General features: G+C 46.9%; 1 protein-coding gene across 2 annotated transcripts in view; it reads right to left on the bottom strand.

Moving 5' to 3' along the window:
- Positions 1 to 27,501, bottom strand: part of PEX6 (peroxisomal biogenesis factor 6) — an 846,859-nt gene that overhangs the window by 162,265 nt on the left and 657,093 nt on the right. Inside the window, exon 14 of one of the 2 annotated variants that reach the window (XM_069608917.1) lies at positions 19,148 to 19,264. In XM_069608917.1, the coding sequence (XP_069465018.1) occupies positions 19,148 to 19,264 (117 nt within the window). Of the gene's footprint in view, positions 1 to 19,147; positions 19,265 to 27,501 lie in introns of those variants that run through there. The other variant, XM_069608918.1, reaches the window with a different exon arrangement.

Here is a 27,501-nt window from a genome sequence, read left to right as displayed (position 1 = left end):
ATCAGTGGCACAATATCAGGGTTCAAATGCAGGCAGTGGCACAATATCAGGGTTCAAATTCAGGCAGTGCCACAATATCAAGGTGCCAATCAGGCAGTGGTACAATATCAAGGTGCAAAATCTAGCAGTGGCACAATATCGAGGTGCAAAACCTAGCAGTGGTACAATATCAAGGTGCAAATCAGGCAGTGGCACAATATCTAGGCACCTGAATTGCTCAAAAGGTGCCATATTCCGATAGGGAGCGCTGATGTTGAGCTTTGACAGTGAGCACAGGTGGCAGTACAAAGTGCATTCAATGTGTACTCTAAGCTGTGTGGAACAGTAGGCTGTAATAGGACGCAGTGTGCAAAGCCAGGAAATAGTGTCTTTAGTAACGACGACATGTTACAACAATGGATTACATGGTTACTAGGACAAAGCGGAAGCACAATACTAATAGTAGAGGGATCCAAGTGGAGTTAGGCAGAAGGTGCCTGTTTAATGAGGAAGATGTGTGCAGGCGTCAGGCAATGTTAGTACAGTAGTGCCGTATAGCTCGTGTTGAGTGGTTAACAGACGGCAAATGAGCGGAAAGGTATGGGACAGTTCACCGGGCAGGTTCATTTGAGGACGGGAGACTCCGTGATCAGGGAGGCGCTCCTCTGTTTACGACCCACCTCACTACTGAGCATGAGGAGTAGACAATGGGCACCGTGTTAGGAGGCACAGTAGGAGCCGTTTAGTTGGGCACTAGCGCAGGTTGGCAAGGGGTTATGAATGGGGATAGTAACACGGCAGATTGCAGGCACAGTGCAAGAGAGGATGGCACAGGGAGTACCTCACTTGTGGATGGGTCATGGAAACGCTGTAAGCGTAACCTTATGGTATGCTGAAGCGGAGATCCATCGGTAGTCGTATCCATCCACTACGATGACGATGGGCAACCAGCAGCTTCCAGGGATGACGTGGAGGCAGGAATGAGGCCAGGAGGAAACGGGGCCGGAGCGTGGGCCTTTGGTTCTCTGGTTGGATCTCTCAGGTTGGATCTTACTTGCGGGAATGAGGCCAGGAGGAAACGGGGCCTGTGCGTGGGCCTTTGGTTCTCTGGTTGGATCTCTCAGGTTGGATCTTACTTGCAGGAATGAGGCCAGGAGGAAACGGGGCCTGAGCGTGGGCCTTTGGTTCTCTGGTTGGATCTTACTTGCAGTAATGAGGCCAGGAGGAAACGGGGCCGGAGCGTGGGCCTTTGGTTCTCTCATTGGATCTCTCAGGTTGGATCTTACTTGCAGGAATGAGGCCAGGAGGAAATTGGATCCTGAGCGTGGGCCTTTGGTTCTCTGGTTGGATCTCTCTTGCATCATTCACTTCTTGTTCATTTCATAGCACAACATTATCTTCACTTTCGCGGTTTCATTCCCCTGCTTTCACCATGCGGTTCATGTCGAAGACTTTCGATACAGCATAGATTAACTACTTCCTATGCCTGACCACTCCGAACACTGTTGCATTCTGGTTATTGGAGTTCCTTTCCATAAACCTGTCTCTAGCACCATGACAAGTACCATTTGCTTTTCAGTTCCATCACTCATTTAGTTCTGTTTCATTCGATCCCCCTCGGGATCCTTCTTTACTCAATATTCTTTTCTGCAGCCTTTCCCATCGGCTTTCACTTTCATCAACTTTGGACTATGCTTTTACATTTCACAGAGACTTCTGATAATGCAGTATTCCACAGGATAGCTCTGTTACGTTGTTTCGTCACAGTTCAAACAATAAAAGCTTTCAACGCATCTCACTTCTTACGCGTACTGCGGCTTGCAACTTAGTAATCATTAATGTCTTCACAGAACCGGGCTCTCTCATCACTTTGAACTCACTGGTTATACTTTCTTCAATGCAGCCTTCACATTGTCTTATCAGGCGGTTAGGATCACACCCACTTGCCCCTCAGACTTTCCTGGATGGCCCGCTGTCCCAGGGAAACGAGCAATCTCTTGGCACATAGTTCGGAGCGATTAACCAGCAGCGTGGCTTCCTTTGATGAACCCTTTCGGCTTCTTGGAGACATGGCTCCCTCGCTACGCTTTCGTCTGCTTCAGCCTGCAGCCATGTAGCGTCTCGGCCTCCCGTTCTGACAGGCCTGGTTCTTAGTAGCCTCTGATCAGCTGTCTGTCACCTAGTTCGCTCACCATGGACTCGCCTTTGCCTTCCTGGATTCTCATCCTTTTGCTCCTGCTCGTTCTCTCTCCACGAGTTTGGGTTCCACGTTTTGTACTTGGTTCTGTTCTCAATTGGATTGAGGTGTTTGCCAGTGTAGCTAAATGCCTGACCCTGCCTGGCCTTATTAGGGGGACATGCATAGAAATGGTCGTTGTTTCTATGATAGGTTTTCCATATTTTATTCCTATGGGTAATCTGCACTGCTCTCAGCTGTTTCTTCCTCCACTCAGTACATATTGGAAATGGGGAGAAGAGAATGGGATAGGACTCACAATAGCCCATGCAGGAAGAGGAAATGTCAGGCAGGGGGGTATAGGAAAAAGGGGGATACCATGTCTCAACCTCCAGTAATCCCTTACCAATCCCAAGGCAACCTGCACCCTGGTGATCCTCCCTTGCTTGTCCGCCCCCAGGGGCAGGCTCCAAAAGCGATGGCTGTCCCGTGGCCATCTGTTTGGAAGATTCCCTGGGAGTGGGAATGGAAAAACGCTTTGGTTTTTCACATGAGCCTTCGGAAGTGTTGATGGATCAGCCCATGGATTGAGCAGCTCTCTCCTGGGTGAGTTCATTGCAGTCGTTATCGTTGCGAGTGCATCCTTGGAACATGGAGGATCTTCAACATGTGCTACACGTTGTATGCTCCTGCATTTTCAGCCTTTCAATCTCAACAGAAGGCATGCAGGGCCTGATCCATTATTCGCCAACTCAAGATCGCCGGTCACCACCTGACGGTGGTGGCTCCCTTTGAATCCAGTCTTCTTCACTCCAGGGAGGTCTTTGGAGGTTGCCTGCACCGTAGAAGTCTTCTTCCTTTCGTGTCAAGGGTGACCAGCTGAGCAGTCTCTGGAACCGTAATACAAGTACTGCGAATGACCAAAACTAACCGCTGGGCCTCCTTCGACTGGGTCAATCACATAAGTAAATGTGACCAGAAGATTTACGGAACATCTGAAGTAGTCTCTTGAAAAGTCAGAATAAGGGGGAAAATTAACATACCTGTTTTGAAACCCTCCCCCCCTCATCTCTCACTTGTTCAACTCAGATTGGTGATGGTCTAGTCAAGGAAGCCCACTGGGCCTTCCCTAGTGTGGCTGGACATGGAGAGATACTTACCTGAACTTTTTCTAACTTTTGGAACACTTAATCACAACCATTGGCACTGCTCAATCCAATAGTAAACCTACCTGAACAGTATATCTTGTGGAACTGGCAGCACTAGGGAACGAGGCCCCACTCCATCACAGGGTTGGGCTTACTAAGAGGTAGGGATTTAATTCTAAGATTGTTCAGGATTTAATTACATTTTTCTATTTGGATTACCTGCCTGTGATTACTGGTCTCAAATCAACTGTTTTTCTATCTCTTCACTTTACTACACAAAGTTATTGAAAGTATTGTGTATGATTATGCCAACATTTGCTGAAATGTCTTTAAGTTAAAGTGTAGGGGTCAGAATGCCAAATGCTGAAAGTATATAGCAATTTGATATCAGTTGTATGATAATATTTACCTCACAGTTTCATTGCTTAGTGTGCTTTTAAAGGCTTAAAAATTCATTTTGTATTGTTTGTACTTCTGTTTTACTGGAATTATTGCAGTGCTCTGTGTGGGTCTCATTGTAGCACTACACTGCGCTCACACCCCTCCTAAGTCTAAGCCTTACCGCTCTGCTACTCTAATTTGACTGGGTTTGGCTAGGCTTCAGTGTCTTTCCTGTTCACCATAATAGGCTGGCCTCCCAAAATCCACCTTAAGAGGGGGGTAGCTTAGGCTAGCCCCAGTGGATGTAGGGATAATTAGGGGGACACCCCGTGCCTACACTGAGTTCTGATGGAATTTTCATGAAAGGCAGGCTACATACACGCTAGAGAATTCCTGCCGTTGCTGCATTTTAAGGATCAGATCGGACCATGATAGCTGGTCCCTATGGCTTGGGCTGGTCTCAGGGTAGGATCGTCTTTCCTGAGCTCCTTCTATCGTCCCTGCTGGCTTCCTTCGTGTGCTTCAATGCTGGGACTTTCTCAAGGCAGTTTTATCATCAGCTTGCTGCTTTAATGCCATAGCTGGTCGGTGTCATAGCTTGGAAGGGAATTAGACTCCAGCATCTGCTTTTCAGGACCACCCTTGGTCGCCCCACCATTATCTTCAATGTGGGGCAGTTTTCTGTGGCTTGGTACCCTCTCTGTTTGTGGAGCTGTGGGAACTGGCTTTGCTGTGTTCTTTCCCTTGTGGCTGATTTTGCTTCCACCTTGAGAGCCCCGCGCAAATGCTGGACGTGTGTTCTACTATTCCATCTTTTGGGTCATCATTGGTCCAGCGTCCAAGACCTTGGCTGTTTAGACCCTGTAAACGCACCTGGAAAAGAACTCTTGTACTTACCGGATTGTTTCGCCTTAATGGAACAGACTTTTCAGGAACCAATATTGATATTGATATTTTATTTCTATCGTGCTCATACACAAGCGTTTCAGAGCGCAACAAGGGAATGGGAACAGGGGAGAACAAAAACAACGATCTTACTAGGCCCAGTGACATTGAGAACGCGCAAGTGCAGGGTAGAGGGGGGAAGGGGGAGAAGTGCATGGAAGGGGGAACAAAAGGAGAGTACAGAGCAAGAAGGAAAAAAAACAAAAATAATACAATAATAAATAAAAAGGCAACAAACAATGGGAGTGTAGCCAGCAAGTGGCAAGTGCTGGGTTTATGGCAGCAGGCTGGGTAGGTCTGAAAGTGCATGAAGAAAAGGGGAGGGCTGTATGGGTACAGATACAGACCCCAGTGCAGGGGGTGGCCTTCAGGCAGTGCTTGAAGGTGGAAAGACGAGCAGGTACCTGGGCCCAGAGGACAGAGGGTGGCCAGGTGCATGGTGCCGAGGCAGAGTAGAATCAGCAGGGGAGAGGAGAGGAGAAGGCAGAAGCAAAGAGGAAGGTTTTGAGGTGCTTCCGGAACCGGAGATGGTCCTCCTCAAGATGCTGCACAATGCTGTGTGCACTTGCCTCTCGCCCGTTGGGTGGAGAGTTATTCACAGTCCTTACCCTCATTGATCCCTGTGGATAGTGGTTGAGACATTAAGCAGGCAGGTTTCCACTGAGGCTCATCCTACTGTGCTGCACCTTCTTCTGAGGCAGCCGGTTCTTTACACCATGTTGTGTTCTGTTGTCTACGGGGATTGCTTGCAAATTCTGCACCTGTGGGGTAAAACTATGACTTACCTTTTCCACATACACGCAGATGTTAGTTGACTTTGTCCTGATGATTTGTATGCGAACATTTGATAACTACCCCAGGACATTTTTCCTGCATCCAGTTTGGGCCAGGGCAGGTTTAGGCCAAAGGCTAGATTTTTTGCTACGATTTTATATGCTTTTTAAAAACGTTGTCTTCCACTTCTGTAAACGGGTGTTAGGAAAGTTCTCTCTTTGAACAACTTTTCCTCCATATTCTATGGACCCCCAAATGTGCTGCTTTTGTTTTACGCCGTCCTGACTTTACAGGAAAGTGAAGTCCACTGGCCTTTTGCTATTTTGCTATGGGGAAACTGACTAGTCCTTCAGACTGTCAGTACTGGGAAACCATGTTTCCCTTTTGTCGTTTGACATGTTATCTTTTTAGTTAACTTTCATGTTGCACAATGCATCTTCCAATGCAGTGCAATGGGGATACTTTTGTATCACCCTAGACCTATACTCAAAGAACTTTTGATGAGCCTAAAGGCAAGCTGGTGGAATATCATTTTTACAATCTATGGTATATTTTTATTTAGGCTTCTCGTGTTTCCCACATTTGGCTACTGACTGTGGCTAGTGTCCTAAAATGGACGTGCCACAAAATGTTTCTCTTGTTTTTTAGCCTTTTAGTTCTTTGGCCTTCTTCATGCCTTGCCTTTTACAGTCATGCAGGTGCCTGGGAAAGCAGTGCTTTTCACAGGCTAGTACAGGCCTTGTGTGTTAAAAGCAAGGATGTGGGTTAGGACTGGCTGGTTCCAATTCACATACTGGTTTTGGTGTGTCTGGAGTGTATGCCTGAGTTTGCCCCACAGTGGTCCCTGATTGGACCACTGTTAGTGCATGGGTGTGGGGCAAATCTTTCTATTGGAGGGCAGAGTTTCTGTGCGCACCTTAATTTCTGATAAGGATTCCTGCAGCCATTCCAACAGATCTGAAGAGGAGCCAAGTATCCTGTGTAGCTAAGCAGACGACAGAAGACCAGAGGACTGATCTTAAGAAGGCCTGGCAACCCACTCTCGCTGCTTTCCTGGTGGAGTTCCTTCTGGATACTGATCTAGGAAGACCTTTGCTGGTGGTTGGACCCCTTGGACTGGTGGGAACAACTAGTCTCCAAGTCTTCTCGCCTTCCTGCAGCATGGAGTATTCAGAAGCGTCGCCGGGCCAACCGGTGGGCTAACCAACTCCATTTTGGGCAACTGCGCCAGAAGCGTTGCTGTTCCCCGTATTTGCCCGGACCTACGTTGGTCTCTAGCTAGTCCCATAAGTGGTCTTCCAGCAAAGTCAACGTCTCAGCTTCAAGGGGTCGGGAACTGTAGGCTTTCTTTGACCGCGACTACTGAGACACCTGTCACGGGGTGCAGTGACATTCGCTGGAACCGACCATCCCCCATCTGGTAGAGTATCCAGAAGAGTCCTGTATTGGTGCCTGATGCATTCGTCCACTGGAAAGGGTTGCATTATGCTCCTGGACGCGACCGGAACTTTGCATGCACCTGTGACTCGAATACGGGAAACCCTAACTCCAGCCATCCTCCTCCGACCAACCAAGTCTTGGGGAAAATCGTAGTACAGGTGGCGAGTATTCGCTATACTTATGGGTGCCCCTATCTTTACCTTTTAAAAGTTTGTGAAGAACTTTGATTTGTTTTACATTACTTTGGCTTTGCCAACACTCGCTGCAAAAGCCCTCCAAAAGATAGAAAAGTACTTTACTCGCTAGTAAACTCCTTTGAAAGTCTCTTGGACTGATTTTAACATCCACTGGAACATTTCTCTAACTTTTACCCAGCTTACAAAAGTACTTCGGAACTTTTGGGCAAGGCCGCACTGAACTTAGGGTTGGACTTTACAAGTTAGGGTTTCTATTTCTGTGGACTGTAGTTGATAACTACTTACCTTCCCTCTCAGGTATGGGGGTGAAATGTAAATGTTGCTCTAATTAACTGAGTGTATATATGCTTTATATTTTTAGTATTGTGTGATAACATTACCTGCTCTATTCATATTCCTAGTGTGCTTTTGGGCCTATAATATTGTATTTTTTATACTTGCTGTCTAATTGGAATCCTTGCATATTTCACTGTATGGACTCACTGTGGACCCCTGACCCCACTCACCTCTCCTGAGACTGTGGCTTGACCACTCTCCATTCTAGCTTGATTGGGTTGGCTAATCTCCCAGAAGATTTCCCTGTTCACTATAACTAGGGTGGCCTCCTAAATTTTATCCACCAGGCCAGGGTTTAAAAATCCATCTGAACAACGAGAATGTCCGATTTCAATGCAACTTTTATTAGTGACAGTATCTATTTTCCCTGAAGTGTAAAGACTGGTGCTGTTGGCACTGGAATCCTGTTTGACTATTATTACTAAGTGTTCTTACATCTTCCCCCCGTTGTCTCTATATGTAATGTGCCTATCACTAAATAATAGACCTACAATATAGTATTGGCATGTGTTGTGTTTCTTATGACCATTTACTGTTTGATAAATACACCAAGTAATTTTACTGTGACTTATGTTGATAGTATTTTCTATGGATATGTGCGTCAACTAATTGTACCTTTGTGTTAGCCTATTTCCCCCTTCCTCGAGTTGAGCCTCACTACATTGCCACTTCACCTACCTTAAGCGAGGCTTGACAGTCCTTTGTGTTGCATGTACTAGTCAACGTGTAGGTGACAGCCCTCAGTTGATTGTGCCAAAAACGCTTTAACATGAGGTTAGTAATTTCAATGGGTCAGGCATAGTATGTTATCATATTTAACAAGTTACAATAAAGTAGCAACTACTCAAATGTCATACTAATAGGCTTTACTTCCTGTGGAACAGTCAATTAAAAGTGCAAAGGATTTTTCAGGATATGAATATGGACACTTTTGAGACACCATGGATTTCAGATTAAATGTTGGTAGTGTGGTACGTCAGAAGCAGGAGTCTGGCGCAAAGGTGGCATTTTGGCTATAGACTTATTTTAAATAACAAAAACAACACATACTTTTCCCTGGCTCTAAAGGGAAATTCCCACCTAAAGTAAAGATAACTGGGTGCTCGTCGTCAGGATGTCTGTTCAACCAAAATAACCGTCCTCTGTCCCAAAAGTCCTCTTCTTTCCCTACCACTAAACAAATGAAATAATTAAGAAAGAAAGGTCAGGAGGATAACTGCCTCCTACTGAAATAGTGCACCACAATCATGTGACAAATAACTAGAGAATAGTTCAAGTTCAAATAAAGAGCCGGGAAAAGGATTTCCTCGTCTTGGTTTATCAAGTTTCAACCGTGAGGACAGTCTGAGACACACCAGTGGTAATTCAACATAAACAACACTCTTTTGATCTTGAACCTCCTTTCACTCTTGACTCTGTATTTAGTTACTTGAGTGACTCCTTTCTCCTCGTACAACATAGGGATTCTTCAAGATCAAACAATACTTTTCAAGAGCACTTATAGTTCCTTCCAAACAAACTCTGTTTAGGGTGAACTTAAAATCCTCCTTTTCCTGGTTTCTGCTCCCACTGAGGAGACTTAGTTACTTCTCCGCTTTGTACTTGAATGTCTCTCAAAAAAAGCACTTAGATTCAAAGGGTCACTAGGAATAGAAAGGCCGGTCCTGAGGTGATCATCTTCCTTCTGAGTCTTAGTGGGCAATCCAATAGCTTCTTATATCTTTGTCCCTTATATCACACTCACTCACAGTGATGAAGTGAATCACTCGCAACGTATTTGATATTTAAGTTTCTATTATCATAGCCTCTCTGAGGAGGGAGATCACTACAGTAGCTTCTCACACTGGCTTTACATTCACCACCCCCTCTGAGACAAGGGAGATCCTTTTTATTCGTATACACACTTAAGGCACTTTGTTGGTAGTTACAGAGAGGAGGAAGATTACTTCAGAGGTTTCCCAGACTTATAGTAGTTCTGTATTTATCACAGACAAGGGAGATTACTCCCCACACACTCTCTCCTTTTTGTAGCTTTGGCTTGACTACTGGGACGAGGGAGATCGCTTTGGATGCTGCTCTTGGCTGGCCCCACTCCCTTACTGGGTCTCCCGTGTTCCCCATTACCTGCGTTTGGAGCAGGACACGTCACTGGTTCTTCTAGCGGCAGTGGATCACTGTGCCAGCCTCCTTGACTGCTTTCCTCGATCGCTTGCGCTCCGCGGCGACTCCACGGCCCCTCTGCAACTCAACGGTGTCAGCGCCATTCTTGGAACAGCTGGTCCACCTCCACAAGGTCGTGCCTCCGTTTTCCAACTTCAATCTTCCTGGTAAGCCCTCGCTCAGTCGGGCTGCAGCGGACTCCCTTGGTTTACCCCTGGCGCCCTCAGTAGTACAGATCAGCTACCCCAGCGTTCAGTCTTCTCGCCCATTTCCAATCTCCTGGGTTCTCTTTTTAAACAAATAGGATGGGTCGTCACCAGCATAAGGTCACAGTCCTTCCCCTGTTTCCTTTGGCCCATCTTCATTCTTCCTAGTGGCCTCCTCGTCTCAGTACTCAGTGGGTGAACACTCATATGCTTCCTTGAGTGTTCCTCCTAGTCTCAATAGCTTCAGGAAAGACTTACAAATGCCATGGGCTTTTATTGATTTTACTGTGCTCAACCTCCGAGTAAACATAGGTTGAAGAATTACAATACATAACAGTAGTGCTTTCATGTGGGCTAATAATACTTTGAGGAGGTGTTAATGTCTCAGGATTGAGAGGGCAAGGGGGTTCCTAAACAGAAAGGGGTCCCTATGGCCAGAAGGGGAGTCTTTCCTTGAGAGGTTGCCCCGCTTTTTACCACCCTTAGGGGATTACTGGGTAGCGGCCTCACCTCCCTAGCCACACACCCCAGAGTAGCACTGTGGAATCATTCATCTATTGGTACTTTCTGGTGACACAAAACCAGTCACACCTTTTCCTTACTTAAGCAATAAACTTTGGTTAAAGGGGGGCTTACCAGACCCGGTAATGACACCGACCTACCAGACCCGGTAATGACCCCGACCGGAGAGGTTTATTGCTGTTAAGATCCTGGTAAAACATGATGGGATGCGAACAGTTTTTCTTTTAAGTTGGGAAACAGAGTGTTTGACATTTCTCAACTTTAAAAAAGCTACAAAAAATGATGCTTGCCATGAACAAGGCAGAAGGTAACTACGCATAGTCTCTTTTCCCTTTCCATGGCAGCCATTACCGCAATGGGGAAGCACTGGGAACACCAAATATTACATGCACCGGCAAAGGACAAAGAAGCTCCAGGCAAGGGGGATGGTGATACGGAGGGGGGGGGGAGAGGTTGCAGGCGTGCACAGGGAGAACTTACCTGCTTGTCCTGGTGGGGAAGATGGTGGCATCCTGCTTCAGAGGAGGCTCGGAGTGGGGGACCCATTCTGAGTTTCCTTATTGGCTCGGAGGCCGCCTGACCTCCCCCCTGCCGGAGTGCTAATAAAACTGCCATGAATTTACAAATACTCCTCTACTAAATAGGAAATGTTCACCTCCCTTTGGGCTAACAAAGAAATTCCTTCTAAATGAAACTTTAGGGTGCCTTGCATCCTCTGACCTTATTATGCCAATCTTAGAGGCACACGTAAGAACATGTATCAGCAGTTCCCAAAATTGACGTTAAGAAGCGGCGAAGACCAATGCCTTCACCATCAAAGTAATTCCTGATAATGCACTTAGGAACAACCTTGCACCAACATAAACATCCATGGGGCCATAGAAAGCCCAAAGGCTTACCACCATATGCCAAATCGATAAATATACGATCAGCGCTTCAAAGCAGGAACGACCATGAGATCAACCCACCGAACACAGACAAGAACTAACCAATGACAGGAACATAGCAGCAAGCCTCACCTTTATCTTTATTACATTATGTGACAATGTGGTCTGCTTGACTTGTAAGATGTCTGTGGGGATGACTCGGGGGCCAGCTCAGCCACCTGCTAAGTGTTGAGGGCAGGGGCTCCCCATAACACTGGGGGCCTGGGGCAGGGGACACCCACAGGACCTATGTCACTGCTACTGCCCCATCAAGAAATCAGGCTCAGAATATTATGTTTAAATGTGAGGACCTGTCAAAGTCCGGATATGCTGCATTTGGCCCGTTTTGGCATTCCACTAAAGCTTACCAATTTAAAGCAGGTGCAACTGGGCCAACACTACCAATCCCAATTAGAGAACTGATACACATATTAGTCCTTACCACAGCCCGGCCCAAGGGCAGGGAAGGAACCACTATAAAAGCCCATCCAGGGAACAGACTATTGTGGGAGTTTGGTGTAGCTGTGCAGCAAGTGGAGAAAAGGAGGCACTGAAGGTGCAGGAGAAGAGACAACAAGAGTGTGAATGAGCAAAAGAGCCAAAAAGAGAGACGGAAGCAGAGGAGGCAAAGGGGGGAAGTAGAAAACCACCAGAAGAGAGGAAAGCCAAGCGGTTGGAAGGTGAAGAAACAGAGATGGAGACACAGGAAGCGAGCCATATGAAGAGCCAGACAACAGAGCCTAATTGTTGTTGGGGAGAGGTGGGAGAGGAACGAGGATGCGGCAGAACAATGAGGGTGTTAGATGACTGTGAGCTCAAGGGTTATAGACTAGGTCTAGAGCCATGACCATAGGCACGAGTGAGCATCAATACAGTGAGGTGGGGAGTAAAATGGGACTGGGCCTGCTTTTAACAGATTGGGTCTCATCATGAGTTGGACAGTGCAGCTCAAAGAACAAGTTACTTTCTTACCTGGTAACGTTCTTTCGATGGGATGGTCCGACGACGTATTCCATATCTATGACAGTAATCACCACAGCTGTGCTGCTTCGGAAACTTTTTCGGCGTCTGCGTCCTGCGTCGATGACGTCGATGCGCCGCCGTCGAGGACCTCCTCCGACGTCCGACGTCATCCGATGTGATAAGTAGGACGCACGACGCCAGTAGCCTCAGTTGTAGTTTTTTCCCCCAGAACGTGTGACAATAGTCAACTGCCAGTCCGACACAAAGCCTTGCGGAACGTAAGCTGCAAACGCAACAGAAATTCTGCAGCGGGGAAGGCAGGGCGGGAGCGATATGGAATACGTCGTCGGACCATCCCATCGAAAGAACGTTACCAGGTAAGAAAGTAACTTGTTCTTCGAGGGGATTGGGTCCTCCGACGTATTCCATATCTATGACAGACTCCCAAAGCAGTACCAAATCAAGGAGGAGGGAAAGAATTTAGAAACAAAATTTAGAATAGCCAATCAAATAGCAGAGCAAAGGACCGCCTTGCCAAAGGCCAGATCCTGCCCTCTGATGGAATCGAGGGAATAATGCCGCACAAATGTATGCACTGAAGCCCAGGTGGCAGCATCACAGATGTTGCGAATAGGAACACCCCTCTGCAGGGCAGTAGATGCAGCCAAGCCCCTGGTAGAATGGGCCCGCAAGCCAGCCGGAGGGTCCTTGCCCGCCAAGCGGTAACACTCCGAGATGGCCAAAATAATCCAGCGGGACAAAGTCTGTTTCGTCACAGCTTGCCCCAAGCGCTTACCAGCGTAACCAATAAAGAGTTGATCGTCCACTCTGACCCGGGACATGCGAGAAACATAAAAGCTCAAAGCTCTCCTAGGATCAAGCCTATGGAGCCTCTCCTCTTCCTTACCAGGATGCGGAGGAGGATAGAATGCCGGAAGAACAATCTTCTGGGCCAAATGAAATTCCGTCACTACCTTCGGAAGAAAAGAAGGACGAACTCGAAGGACAACCCTGTCCTTGTGAAATACAGTGAAGGGTGGCTTAACAGAAAGTGCCTGTAACTCACTCACTCTGCGAGCGGAAGTAACCGCAACTAAAAACACAGTTTTCAAAGTCAACAGCCTCAAAGGGCAAGAATGTAACGGCTCAAACGGAGCACCCATAAGAAACCTAAGAACAAGGTTCAAATCCCAACCGGGCACCAGGAAAGGCGACGGAGGGAACACATTAGTGAGCCCTTTCAGAAACTGTGAAATTAAAGGGATTTTAAAGTAAGAACATTGTTCAGATGAGCGCTTAAAGATGGACAGCGCCGCCAGGTAACCCTTAACGGTACCCACTTGAAAGCCCCTGTGGGCCAAAGAAAGCAAAAAGGACAGAACCATGGGGATGTCACATGCAAAAGGATCCACATTCTGAACTCTGCACCAGTCGCAGAACTTACGCCAACGGCAACGGTACAGAGACTTAGTTGCGGGCCTTCGGGCCGAAAGCAACACCTCCATCACGTCTTCAGGGAGGTCCCAATCCTTATACCTCAACCTTTCAGAAGCCAAGCGTGAAGGTTGAGGGATCCGACCTCTGGATGGGGAACCTGACCCCCCTCCCGTGAGAGCAGATCGTCTCGGTAGGGAAGACGACGTGGAGGGCAGATGGACAAGTCGAGAAGGTCCGGGTACCACGTCCTCCGAGCCCACGCCGGAGCAATGAGGATCATCCGGGAACCGAACTTCCGTAACCTCCGCAGCACTTGCGGGATGACGGGGACCGGAGGAAACGCGTACAGCAGCGGGAACGACCACTCCACCACGAACGCGTCTCCTAAGGCTCCTTTTGGAGGAAATTCCCGCGAGCAAAACCTTTCGCACTTCCGGTTGACACTGGAGGCAAAGAGATCCACTTGAGGGGTCCCCCAAAGGGCGAAGATCTCCAGGAGAATCTCCTGAGCCAACTCCCACTCGTGAGAGATCGTGCACTGCCTGCTCAGAGCGTCCGCCGTCACGTTCTCGACTCCGGCCAGATGAACTGCCGAGATCGAAACTTCCTGCTGGATGGCCCAGAACTCGAGCTGCATCGCCTCCCTGCACAGAGGAAGTGACCCTGCCCCCCCCTTTTTGTTGAGGTAGTGCATGGCCACTGTGTTGTCCGTCAGGATCAGGACATTCTTCCCTCGCACAGTCGGCAGAAAAGCCCTCAGGGCTAGCCTGACGGCCCTCAGCTCCAACAGATTGATATGGAGTCTGGACTCCGACGGAGACCAACGACCGCTGACTGTCAGCCCGTTGGCATGAGCTCCCCATCCCGTGAGGGATGCATCCGACACGATCGTCACCTCCGGCCAGGGAAGCCAAAACGGAGCCCCCTTCATCAAGTTGCCTTCGACGGCCCACCACAGAAGGTCCCGGGCGACCGAGGGCGGCACCTGAATCGGGTCCGACATCCTGCCGGAGGACTGCGACCATTGCATCTTGAGTGCCCACTGCAAAGATCTCATTCGCAGGCGAGCCTCTGGCACCAGAAGAATGCAGGATGCCATGAGGCCGAGCAACCTCAAGAACTCGAACGCTGGGAGCGTCTGGGCATGCTGAAACTTGCGCACCATCTGCTGAATGTGAAGAGCCCTCACCTGGGGAGGAAAACACTGCCCCAGGGAAGTGTCGAGCACTGCTCCGATGTACTGGAGCCTCTGCGTTGGCGTCAAATGGGACTTCTTTAAATTGAGGGAGAAGCCCAGCCTGTGAAGGGAGTGGCAGGCGACGGACAGATGATCCAGGACCTGCTCGGGAGAGCTCCCCCTGATCAACCAATCGTCCAGGTAGGGGTAGACGTGAATCCCCCCTTGCCTGAGATGCGCTGCCACCACCACCATGAGCTTGGTGAAAACCCTCGGGGCGGAGGTCAAACCGAACGGCAGGACCCGAAACTGAAAGTGCGAGTCGCCAACCGCGAACCTCAGGTACTTCTTGTGCTTGGGATGGATCGGCACATGGAAGTAAGCATCCTTGAGGTCGAGTGACACCAACCAGTCCTGAAGCTGAAGGGCCTGGAGGACTTGAGAGAGAGTAACCATCTTGAACTTGTCCTTCCTGAGGAGTTTGTTCAAACCGCGCAAGTCCATGATGGGTCTCAATCCCCCGTCTTTCTTGGAAATCAAAAAATAAGGGGAATACCATCCCTTGTTCCTCTCCGCTACAGGCACCAGTTCTATGGCGCCTTTCTCCAGCAGGGCTTGAATTTCCTGCGCAAGGAGCGGATCCGGACACTTCAAAGAGAGGTTCCCCGGTGGATTGTCGCGAGGCCTGTGCCGAAAGGGAAGACAGTAGCCGTGGGTTATGATCTCCAGAACCCACACATCCGAAGTAATGGCACGCCACTCTACAAGATGCTGCGCCAGCCTTCCCCCAACCGGCGAACCATGGGACAAGGCCTCATGACTGAGTAGGAGCGGCTGCGGCGTTACCTGAGGGCAAAGAGGCAACTGCCCGAGCGGCCTTGGCACCACGGGTACCCTGTCGTCCACCTCTGGTACCCCTGCGTTGGCCCCTTTGACTGCCAGCTCCTCTCGCTCTACCAAAGGACGAGTAATAGCGAAAGGAGCCACCCCTCCACTGCTGTCCCCTAGGACGAAAAGGCGGAGGTTGGCGAACTGCAGCGCCCAACGACTTCGCTGCAGCTTTTGAGGTCTGCAACCTCTCAAGGCTCTCGTCAGCCTTGCTGCCAAAAAGATGTTCACCATCAAAGGGCATGTTGAGGAGCCGGGACTGCACATCAGGAGCAAACCCCGACTTCCGCAACCACGCAAACCTGCGTATCACGGTGCTCGCCGCCATGGACCTACTGACGCATTCAGCTAAGTCCAAACCCGACTGAACGGACTCACACATGGCATCCTTACCATCCTGGACCAAAGCAAGGAAACCATCCCGTTCGTCCCCTTCGGGAATATGTTCAGCCGCTAACGCAACACAGTTCCACAGAGTGTGCGTGAAACGTGACAAGGCACAAATGGAGTTGGCCGCCTGAAGCGCCATACCACCAGAAGAAAACACCTTCTTCGCCCAGCCATCAAAACGTTTGTCGTCCCTATCAGGAGGGATGGTAGGGTACGACGCCTGCTTTGCCGGGGCCGTGGCCGCCTGCACCACCAAACTTTCCGGAGTGGGGTGCCTGGTCAAGTAGCAGGGGTCGCCACTGGCTGGACGGTATTTCCGCGACAAGGATCTGCCCACTGCCGGGAGACTCTCCGGAGCAGTCCAAGCCGCCGCCACCCTACGCTGTAAAGCCATATGGAATGGCAGAACCGGGTCAGATGGGGGACCAACATCAAGGATGTCCGTCAGATCATCCTGCACAAACTCCCCTGGGGGAGCAGACCATCCCAGATACTCAGACACCCTAGCCATAAGGCGCCGGTATGAGGAATCGGCATGGGAGCCAGGCTCAGGCCGACCAAATTCCACCTCCGGAGAGGTGTCCAGACCACTAGCATCATGCAGCGACTGCCTCAAATCGTCAAATTGACTATGGCCCGAGACAATGTCATCCGGCACCTGACCAGGAACCAGGCCAACCGAATCCTCATCCGCCTCCGAAATATAATCCAAGTGGTGGAAAGGCACCTGAGAGTGCCTGCTCTTAGCCAGAGCCTTCCTAGGGGGTACACCCGAGACACGGGGCACCTCCGACACGAAAGGCGTCGATGGCGTCGAGCGAATCGGCGCCGCCGTCGAGAAAACCGGCAACGGCGCCGAGAGGATCGGCGTCGACGTCGAGGAAATCGGCGTCGACGTCAGATGCAGCGCCTCCAATATCGGCGGCGTCGACACAGCCCTCGAAGCCGGAGCCCCGAGCGTGTCCCTCGACGACCTGAACGTCGACGGCTTCGACGACTTCCTCGGAGCCGGAGCTTCGAGAAAGCCTGTCGACGCCCTCGACGCCTCAGACGTCGATGTCTTCCTCGAAGACATCACAGGTGCACACGGTCTCGATCGCGTCGAGGACCGGGACCTGGAACGGGTACGGCGAGAACGAGCCTCCTTGTCCGAACGGGACCTCTCCCGTGACTCGTGCCGACCACTCTTGCGAGCGGCGTCTCTCGACCTCACACGGCCGACCCCACTCGGGGGCGCGGACGGTTGAGTACCCTGCGACTCAAGAATCGCCAACATTTTCTTCCCGAAGGAAGCCCATTCCTCCGGCGTCGCACGGCTGGTGGGATAACCGACGTGCCGGGCAGAGTCCTCGGAAGAGGACCTGGAAGGCGACCGGTGACGGCGCTTCCGAGAACGCCTCGAAGAGGCAGAGGAGTGGCGAGACCGACTCCTAGAAGAAGACCGACGAGACCTCCGACGATGACGCGGAGAGTCACCCCTCGAATCATCCGTCGAAAGCCCCGCCGACTTCGACTTCCGGGGCTTGGACACCCGACCTACCGACAATTTCTTCTTACGTTCGCGTAAGGCCTTGGAAGTGAGCGACAGGCAGTCGACACAGTCATCCGTGTCGTGGGCCTCCCCGAGGCACCAGAGGCAGGCGTCGTGCGAGTCAGTCACCGACATCTTGGACCCACACACCCCGCACTTCTTGAAGCCCGGACGCGGGGTTGAAGACGAAGTGGAAGACATCGCTGCGAAGGAATATTCACAAACGAACAGGCTCGAAGAACCAGAAAGAACAGAACTCCAAAGAGTCGAGGCTAGAACCGAGAAACACGAAGCAACACGTTCGCGGAAAAAACGGAACTGAGGCTACTGGCGTCGTGCGTCCTACTTATCACATCGGATGACGTCGGACGTCGGAGGAGGTCCTCGACGGCGGCGCATCGACGTCATCGACGCAGGACGCAGACGCCGAAAAAGTTTCCGAAGCAGCACAGCTGTGGTGATTACTGTCATAGATATGGAATACGTCGGAGGACCCAATCCCCTCGAACCAGAGTTACGGCCAACAAAGCAATTTCAGTGGTAATTCCGCCGGACCAAGAGGCGGTAATGGTTAATTCGTTTGGTGGTATATCGGCAGATTTACTGACGAGATGCCACCAAACTTGTAATGATGCCCATTGCATTGTGCTTGCAGAAGAGGAAATGACTGATTTGTAAACTTGGCTTAGACTAGTAACCCTTATAACTCAGGCAGACAGGTAAGGATCGGGAAGGAGAGACCACAAGTGGAACAAAGTGAACCACGTCATCGTGGAGTTATGTGGGCATAAAGTAACTATGTCATCTGACTAAATATGTTTCCTGCCTCACAGGTGTCATGGGGAAGGGGTTTAAGGTGCAAAGCACTTTGAGAGACAAGAGACATGGACAGACCTAACTTGGAGATAGATCCTTGCATTTATTTAGGGCTCAACCCTCAGTAGATGACATCTTTCATGTATTCCCTGTCCCAAGTGTGTGTTTAACCTTAATAAAGCGACCATCCTTGAAATACATGTGGGTCTCTGGGGCAGACACAGTGGCACTCGTCGTGTGGTGGTCCACTGCTTTAGGATCCCAGTGTTGTGGGGAAAACCAGTGTCTCCTTCCTATGCCATGACAACCCAGACCATTTAGCGGGTGGTGGGCCTGGCCTCCTGAGTCACACCCGAAGACACATTAAAGGTCAAACAGTTCATTTACTGATTCGAGTTTTAGGGACTCTCAAAATATTTCAGGATCTATACTAATTTATAAAAATCAATATGTACATTTATGAAGAAGCAGACATGTAGAAGACGGGTCACCAGTCAACCCCATCAGAAATCATTAACTGGAAAGCATTACATGATGCTGTTAAATCAGCCCATACATGCAATGAGGAGAACACATACATAGGGTTTATTGTAAAGGGATTAATCAGCAATCAATAAATCATTCATAGAGAATAATGTTATCTCTGTATTATAAATGTATCTTCAAACCGACGATGGACTCCAAATTAGGACTTATTTTGTAAGACCGGTGAAGCATTGAGAAAGAAATTCTGTTTTCGATGATGACATACTGACCTTCCGGGCCGGAGTAGTGATGGGTCCAGGAGATCTGGTCGGTTCGTAGCTCCAATAACAAAGACATCAGTAGTGGAGTGAAGCCCATCCAGCTCCGCCAGGAGCTGAGACACCACTCTGTGTGGGGAAGACGCACAAATGCATTGTTCAAAGAGAAGGGGTATTCTTTCATAAAGGTGACAATACAGTCAGCAACAATCAGTTGACAGAAAAAGGCAATTTACTCCTCCTTTGACCAAGTTGCATTTAGCCAGCTGGGGGGGGACATTCCCTGACAGGATTTTCCAAGGCCCCACAGGCAGCAGGAAAAGACTCTCCTTATAACTCAAATAACGAGCAGGAAGCCATACCACTGCTTTAAACGGGAGCACACCCCCTCCACGGGATAGTGAGGAGGAAAATGGATTTCGGCCTTCTGTTTATGCATGCACAAACAGTACCACCCCTCACCCCCACTGTGCAAGAACAGTGCAATGGAAAACCTCCCTCTCTTCATTCAGCAGGACTTGTTCACATAAAACCTTATTCCACCTTATAAAGGGAAACACCAATTCAAAAGGAAAATTGAAATAAGCAAGCCCCAGTAGTACTAAATATCCAAGGTTGAAACAATTTTACCTGAAAAGAAGGTAGTAGACCTAGAGGAAAGAAACCAGGTCTTGCCAAAATTCTCAAGGCACATGGGAAACTTCCAAGATGGCGACCAATGGCAAGAAAAATTATCCTAATGGGATTCCACATCAACTTTTCAATAATTAGAATACAATTAGACAATTAAATACATTATTTCAAAATTACATAGCTTGGCTTTTAGAAAAATTAAAAACACATTTTCTTTTCTTTTTAGAGCTTATTAGCATTTTTCAAAAGGAAAAGAACATTGATGCATTAAAATACTAACCTTTACATCCATAGCAAATTACATATAAAATTAATGATACAATCTTTGTGAGTAATGAAAAAGACAAAAACAACAGAATAGATTCGATATATAGGTAAATCAACACTTTAGCTTTAAAACTGAAGTCAATGCACAGTAGAAGCAGCATCTTGGCATTAGCTTTGAATTACGTTGCACTGAATCGGATGTAGTGATGCGATTACATTCTTTGTGTCTCTGCTAATACTGCAGTCAAAAGCCTCATAGTCACTATTCTTAAACCAGTATTGCGTGTGGTCAATAAAAGTTGCCAAGCCTCATCAGCGTCGATGTTTTGAAAGTAACCAATTTGCTTGTAGAAGTATTTCACTCTCTGCGGTGTCAAAGCCGGACATTCATTTAAGAGGTGTTTCAAAGTTTCCTTGTACTCTATCGTTTGGCAAAATCGACAAAAATTATCTTGTTTTTTAATGAGAGCTCGTTTTGCTAAGATTTCCCTGGATGGGCAGATATTCAGACGAAACCGCAATATTGCTGACCTATATGTTAAGGAAGGATACCTAAGGAGATATGGCTCAACAGTATAAAGTCGCTTGTCTATCAAAGGATTATTTTTGAAATCTCTGTATTGATTGCAAATTCTCTGTGTGGCTATCCGGTCCGCTTGGTAAAGTTTTTTTTTGCTTTATCAGGTTTGGATATCAGAAGTTCGATGGTAATATCGGCATCAGCTAATATCTTGATAATTTGTTCTCTTTTTATAGTTGGGTAGTTATGAGTCGAGACAAGCAAATCGTTAGCTCTAACTTTTACCGATGTATTAGAGTTAAGTCCTAGTAATCACTTTCGAAATAAGGCACATAGGCGCCATTGGTACATACAGTGTAAAGATGTTAAACATAGCTCGTAACTAAGTAGACAACTCGGGATACACATTGGTAGATTTTATATGTGTCTGCAGTATTTGGCTTCAAATTTGGTGAGGATTAGATGTATCGAAGCTTCTATTGTTTCCAAGCAATACAGTATAACGGGAACCGTTTTCTGAAGATAGTATGTAATGGCAGGTTGCATGGAGAATTTACCATACTTTGACAATATGACTTTGGTTTGTGATATCTTAAGTTTGGAGGCCAAGAGCATAAAATGTGACTTTTTGTTATCAATAACCATACCTAAATAAGTATACTGGTTGATCACTTGTCCACGTTGGTTTGTTCCATACTAAGCGTCTGCTTACGCATGTTAGTATTTTAGTTTTTTGCATGTTTATAGAAAGTTTGTTTGATTCTATGTAAGCTGCTAAAGCATTCAAAAGATTTTGTAATCCCTTTGGTGTCTTCGAGATAAGGACTAAGTCGTCAGCGTAAAGTAATGCTGAGACCACTTCAGAATTAAGTGTAGGAGCATCAGTGATGATATTGCAAAAGACATTTCTAATATCATACATGAAGAAATTAAATATGGCAGATGCAAGAATACAGCCCTGTTTAAGGCCCCTAGTTGTTTGAATTGGGGCCGACAATAGTCCTTTAGTGGTCAGTTCAACTTGAATTGAGGTATCAGAGTGGAATGCTGCTATGATGTCAAAGTGGAAGGGCAATCTGCCTTTTGCAGTTTTCCTAAAAGGATTAGTCTGGAGACTGGATTGAACGATGTGTGGAAATTCATGTAAGCGAAGTAGAGTGGTTGTTTGTTCAGTAAAGCATTTGTCTTTATGGCAGTGAGGATAGTGAGATTAATAGATGTTCCTAAACCAGCCACAAATCCTGTCTGGTATGGGTCTCTCTGATGGGGAGTCAAAGTCCACTCATTAAATTGACAGAGGACCAAACGCGTAAACATCTTTTCCCGGCACATCGAGTAGTACTATCGGTCGATAATTGGTTGCCAACGCGCGATCACCCTTTTTCAAAATTGGGGCAATCACTGACTGCTTCCATGATGCTGGAATTATACAAGTATTAATAACTTGTTTAAAGATGTTATTTAATATTTTGGCCCAAATCTTTGGATGGGCCTTGAGAATAAAAGTGCTCAATCAGAACTCAAACTCCTCGATCGGCTTGCTTTCTGTATAAAATGTTCTATGTCTGCTGCGGTAGTGTTTAAATGCCATGTTGGAAGATTATCAACATGATGCACTCTTTCAACAAAGGATGGATCATTATACAATTTAGTGAAGTGTAAACGCCACTGCAGTTCACTGAGACCGTTAATTTGGGTCTTGAGTTAGGAGTTACATTATTAAGTAGGTGCCATATCTGGGCAGAGTTTTTCCATGCTATGATGGTTACCATGATTTCACCATCTTGTTGGTATAAACTAGACTTACGACTGCGCATCCAATTGCGATATACACATTTAGCATGCTTAATGGCAAATGATCTTTCATATATGGAGAGTGTACTTCTAAGTTTCTTGAGGTGTCAGAGCAGCATTTTTCTTTTTTATTTCTGAATCAAAAAAGGGCCTGTTAGGGCATGAATTAAAAGCTGCAAAGGCTGCAGCAACTTCAAAACATACTAGGGCTGCAGTATAAGGTGTACTGTAACATGACAACTGATTCTCAAGGATCAAATTATTCAGCTGTAACAAATGATCATTCATCTGAAGCGATTCTTGGCACTATTAATGGTTACAGAGGTTTTGTACCACTGTTTATCAGTTGACAGTACTTTCGACATACAATTCCACTATAGAGATAACAGGAGATGATCGGTGTGGTTCTGTTCAACAACATTAAAGGAGTCAGCACTAGCAAATAACTGACTATCCATATAAATGTAGTCAATGATGCTTGTGCTACTGCCTCTTGCCCACGTGTGATGTGCCGCCAAATCTCCTGGGAGAGAACCGTTGGCCATGAACAACTTCCTTTCATGCATTAAAGTTTCCCACTCACTTGCTATGGGCTCTCTACAGTTGTTTTGCACCTGGAGAGAATGTAAATTAAGATTCCCCAGTGACTATTATATTTGTGACAGTTGTATCTTTTGCAATCATATCAAATAAAGATCTAATTTGCCGGAAAAAACGGTGATCTGAAAGGCCAGCAGGATTCCTATATATGTTAAGTAGTGCAATCATGCGATCATGTCCCGTTATCTTAAACAATTGCAAAAAGATGTTGGGTGCAGCCTACGATTGCACAGATATGCCAGTACTGGTTTTGACAGCCACCAATAGTCCTGAACTAGGGCGTCTTTTTCTAGCAGACTTTCCAGGCACGAGTACAAGTTCATGGTCATCCCATATTGGTACTGCTGTTAACCACGTTTCCTGCAATGCCACAATATCAAATTTGTTGATTTGATTTTGATTGGAGACTTGGGAGGTGGTTGTAGCCACGGGTGTTCCAACTAGCTAATGTCAGATGAATGTTGGCGGTCCGTTTTAGTTGTTACAGGCAACCATTGGTTTGCTGGATTTGTGTTGTTTGGGCAGATTCCTTACACTTGAAATTACAAAAAGTTTGTACAACTGATGGTATTAGCATATCTGTTTTTTTTTTTTTTTTTTTTTTTTAAATCAGCCAAAAATCTATCTTGGGCAATAATGAAACCCAGAGAGAACAACTCAATTTTGGCCTTCCACAGGGTGTTTAATACCACCCCAGACGGAATCCAAAGCCGTACAATGGATAGATCAAATTCACTTAGGAACGCGACTTGAGCAATAGCTATAGAAGTAATGTCTTCTAATATTGTAATTCTTGAAAAATATTATACTGTATCCATTTAGGTCATAGGTTTTGTATGGCGCAGTCCGACATTTCACAATTAGTGGATGTAGGAGGCTAATCGTGTTTTGTGGAACACTTTGTCCAATCCCTTGGATTATAGATGTTTTCGGGTTAACTGAGTTATTCCTGGGAATCATTACTGCCTTTTGCACTTGTGTGCTTGAATGCTGACCGGGGTTGTTGCAAGTTTTGACATTTCAATGCTGACATGAATTATTAGCAGATTGTTATAAGTCGACATTTGTTCAAGATCATTGTGCTGATTAGAATTCGTTGTTGCTAATGTAGGCTTAAAGGAGTGCACTGGTTGTGTTGTCAGGACTGGAGTTACTAATAGTTTAGTTAATAAAGCCTTGCCATTTTTAATATGACCAGAGAGATAAAGGTCAACGGCTCGCCTTATGTCTGCCCGACATCATTCGAGCGAGAGAGCCTGTCCCCATTCACAAGCACATCTTTGACATTACCTGTTGTAATGATATAATTTGGATGACTAACCGATTGAGTGTTCAATTCAAATATTAATTCATGTAATGGCGGATGGTCAAAATATGTTGGGGTGGTTAGATGCTGTAAGAATTTTGCATTTTTCGCAACTTTTTTTATTTTTTTTAATTGCCCGAGTAGTCGCAATGCTATGTTTCGGAGCAAAGGTGATTGCACAGAGACATTTCTTGGACCCTGTTCCCTGGTTTGCAGGAGCGGGTTTAGTATTTTTAGTTTTCTTTTGTTGAAGGCATGGCGTTTCTTTGTTTTTTGTTATATTAGCATGTTATTTTTGCGGTCTTCGTGTTATCAAATATTTCAAAGGCTATTACCGGTGCAGTATTTTCCTGAACTTGCGGTTCTGGAGATTCAACAATGACTATATCACTTGCCCGTATGATTTGTTGAAATATTGGCAGAGTACACTTTTTATTAGAGACCTGGGTCTTGATTTCGCGAAGAGCGAGGGGAGCTTGTGTTCTGCTTGAGTAGTTAAGAACGCTGGAGATTTGTTATATTAATTGTTGACTTTGATTTGCTGTCCAGTCTGCTATTTGCTGCATTTGTACAGCCTGGTGATTAATGTTTTGAGCCATAGTTTCCAATAATTTGTGTAACGTAATGATGGTTGTGTTAATGGCAGAAAGCGTTATCTCAAGCATTGTATCAGACAGACTATTATCAGCCCGTGGGGACGCCAACTGACGTGGCGTGTGTTTGGCAAACAAATTAGACAAAGTTGAAATGTGATTAGGTTTGTGAGAAAAAAGTCAGGAGTTTGTGATAAATCTGACCATATTTTCGAATCACGAAGGCTAGTGTGAATGGATATGTCAGAGATGGCAACACTCTTGTGTGACGTTTCCATTTCATGCTGTACGCTTGGAGATGTTTTGCTAGCCGAGGTTTTTGTTCAACAGTTAAAATTGTATGGTCTGAAATTATTTGTTGGAGGGGACTAAATCTTGAAGATGCAATGGTGCCATGACTGAGCAGATTCAAAAACTTGAGTGAGTGACAAAAGCGGTTATTTTGAATGTTGATGTTCGTGCTAGCTCAGAGTTTAATAACGGCTCAGGCACACTGGTGGGAAACTGAGAAAACATTAGTAAATGGTCGGTCATGTGTTTCGGGCACAGAAGGGGTGGAGGATTGCAAAACTGATAAGTTCCATTTTGTTAATATTTCTTTAGAGCACGTATTAGTCGTTTTCATAGATCCTATGCTGTAAAATCCTCGAATATCGGCATTCACTGCCTTGCTCAGTGAGAGCGTAGTAGAAGTTGGAAAAGTAGCTTTTTTCATAATACGGATATTCTGCTGTGTCTGTGTCTTAGGAGTCAGGGTGGTGTGAATCGCCTTTATATGTGGGAAAGCATATCAGTCTTGAGCGTGTAAAACGTGCTAGTCATACAATTCTGGTAATACTCTTTTGAATGTAGCTTGTCAGCCGAACAAAGAAAACCGAAAATAAGCTGCCCTTGGCAGCATAAATAACAATACACGGTGAAAGCTGGTTCCATAGCAAAATCCACTGGAAGAGCAGGAGCGGCAAAGCGGTGCTTCAACGTGCTTTGATCAAGGTGCGTGCTGGTGCGCGGGCGTACTGGATTTTATGGCCGAGCACAGGAAAAGAGGCAGAGTCAAGGTAACATTATCCAAAATAACCGTTCCATACAGTGAAATCGGGTTCCAAAGCAAAATCCACTGGAAGAGTAGGAGCAAAAAAGCGGTGCTTCAAGGCGCTTCCCCAAGGCATGGTATCAACAGTAAGACAGACACAAGTGACCACAGTTCAAGGATGTTTATTGAACTTTAAAAAGGGTTTGAAAAACACCTATCTTATTATAAATCTAAAGATGGGAGCAAGCTAGGACCATCAAATAATAATAACGCAGTCCTAGTGGTGTCTTGTGAACACAAAAGGGTCTATAGTAAAAAAATACTATTGCCAATCCTTACCTCTAAATACAAATAGTGTGGTAAACAATGTTATGTAAAAGAAAAGTGTTCAAGAAATTATATGTCAGGATATTCAGGCCGTTGGCTTCCCTTCCCCAAGTTTACAGCACGGGCAAGGCGGCACACTCGAGTTTAGCACAGCCTCTGGCTTCTCTAGCACGAAGATACAGTTCAAACATTAGCATCAGGACCTTCCGTGCTCAAGTCTCTTTCCCTTTCAAAGTCTCTTCTTTCAGAGGGCCTGATGCGACAAACAATACGTTATTTTCCTCTTAGGATTACCCACATACTCAATTTCTCAGGTGATTCACTATTCACTTCGGATCCCCCTCAGCCGGTCTCAGATGCCCTTTAACACAATGTTCAAACAGTTTCCCTCCGCCGTCTCGGACCAATTTAATTCACTCCAACACAAACTTGCTTTAACCCAAAAGCTTTCAATTGATCTCCCTAGTTTGGGCTCGGAACACATTTTTCTACTTAGTCATCAACTTTCTTGGCAGTATAAACATCGAAGACTTTCGATTGTGCACAGGATTTGGCTTGATCCGTTGCAGGACCACTTCGATGCACAGTTCTTTGCCACTCTTTAACCTTTATCAACTCTCAGTTGGATACCTTACAGAGACCTTCGAATGAGCATGCACACGGTGCCAGACCACTCTGTCACAGGTATCCTATCTTGGTTTCAAAGTTCAATCACTCGTCTGTTGTTCAATTTTACTCGCATTCCTCATCACATGTGTTTCATACACTGTTTGCTTCAGCGCTCACCATACAATGTTGCCGCTTACAACCTTTGTTTTGGGGCATATGCATTGTATGAGGCAGCCTCAACCACTGATTGGTTGTGCTGACCTACATACGCCCCCCACCACAACCGGAAGGAGGAAGCCGGCACGCACGCAGAAGGGCCGCGCAAAAGGGCCTGTCTGCGGCTGGATGCGGTGGGAGACGGCGCTCGGCACACACTTCTGCAAAAATCTGAGCACCACGCCAAAGGAGCAAGCGCAGCTAGTGCCCCTGTCGGAACAGCGCAACCTTGAAAAAGTGTAGCAGGAGCTTCCCTCACTTCAAGGTAAGCCTTAGCTCATAGTGACCAACCAACTGACTTGCAACCTTACCACTACCACCCATCGAACCCCCAGCTGCAGGCAGTCTCACCACACTGTTCCCACATTGGCCCGTACGTCAGCACCGCTCCAGGATGGTCGCCATTCCATAAGACTTTCCGCCGCCGGATGGCGTCACCTCTTACTTTACTCCTCACGTGGCACTTAG

Source organism: Ambystoma mexicanum, chromosome 4q (genome assembly GCF_040938575.1).
Source record: "Ambystoma mexicanum isolate Mex_15411 chromosome 4q, UKY_AmexF1_1, whole genome shotgun sequence".
NCBI classification, from domain to species: Eukaryota; Metazoa; Chordata; class Amphibia; order Caudata; family Ambystomatidae; genus Ambystoma; species Ambystoma mexicanum.
Note: the sequence above shows the minus strand (reverse complement) of the source record. Positions and strands in the feature narration are given on the sequence as shown.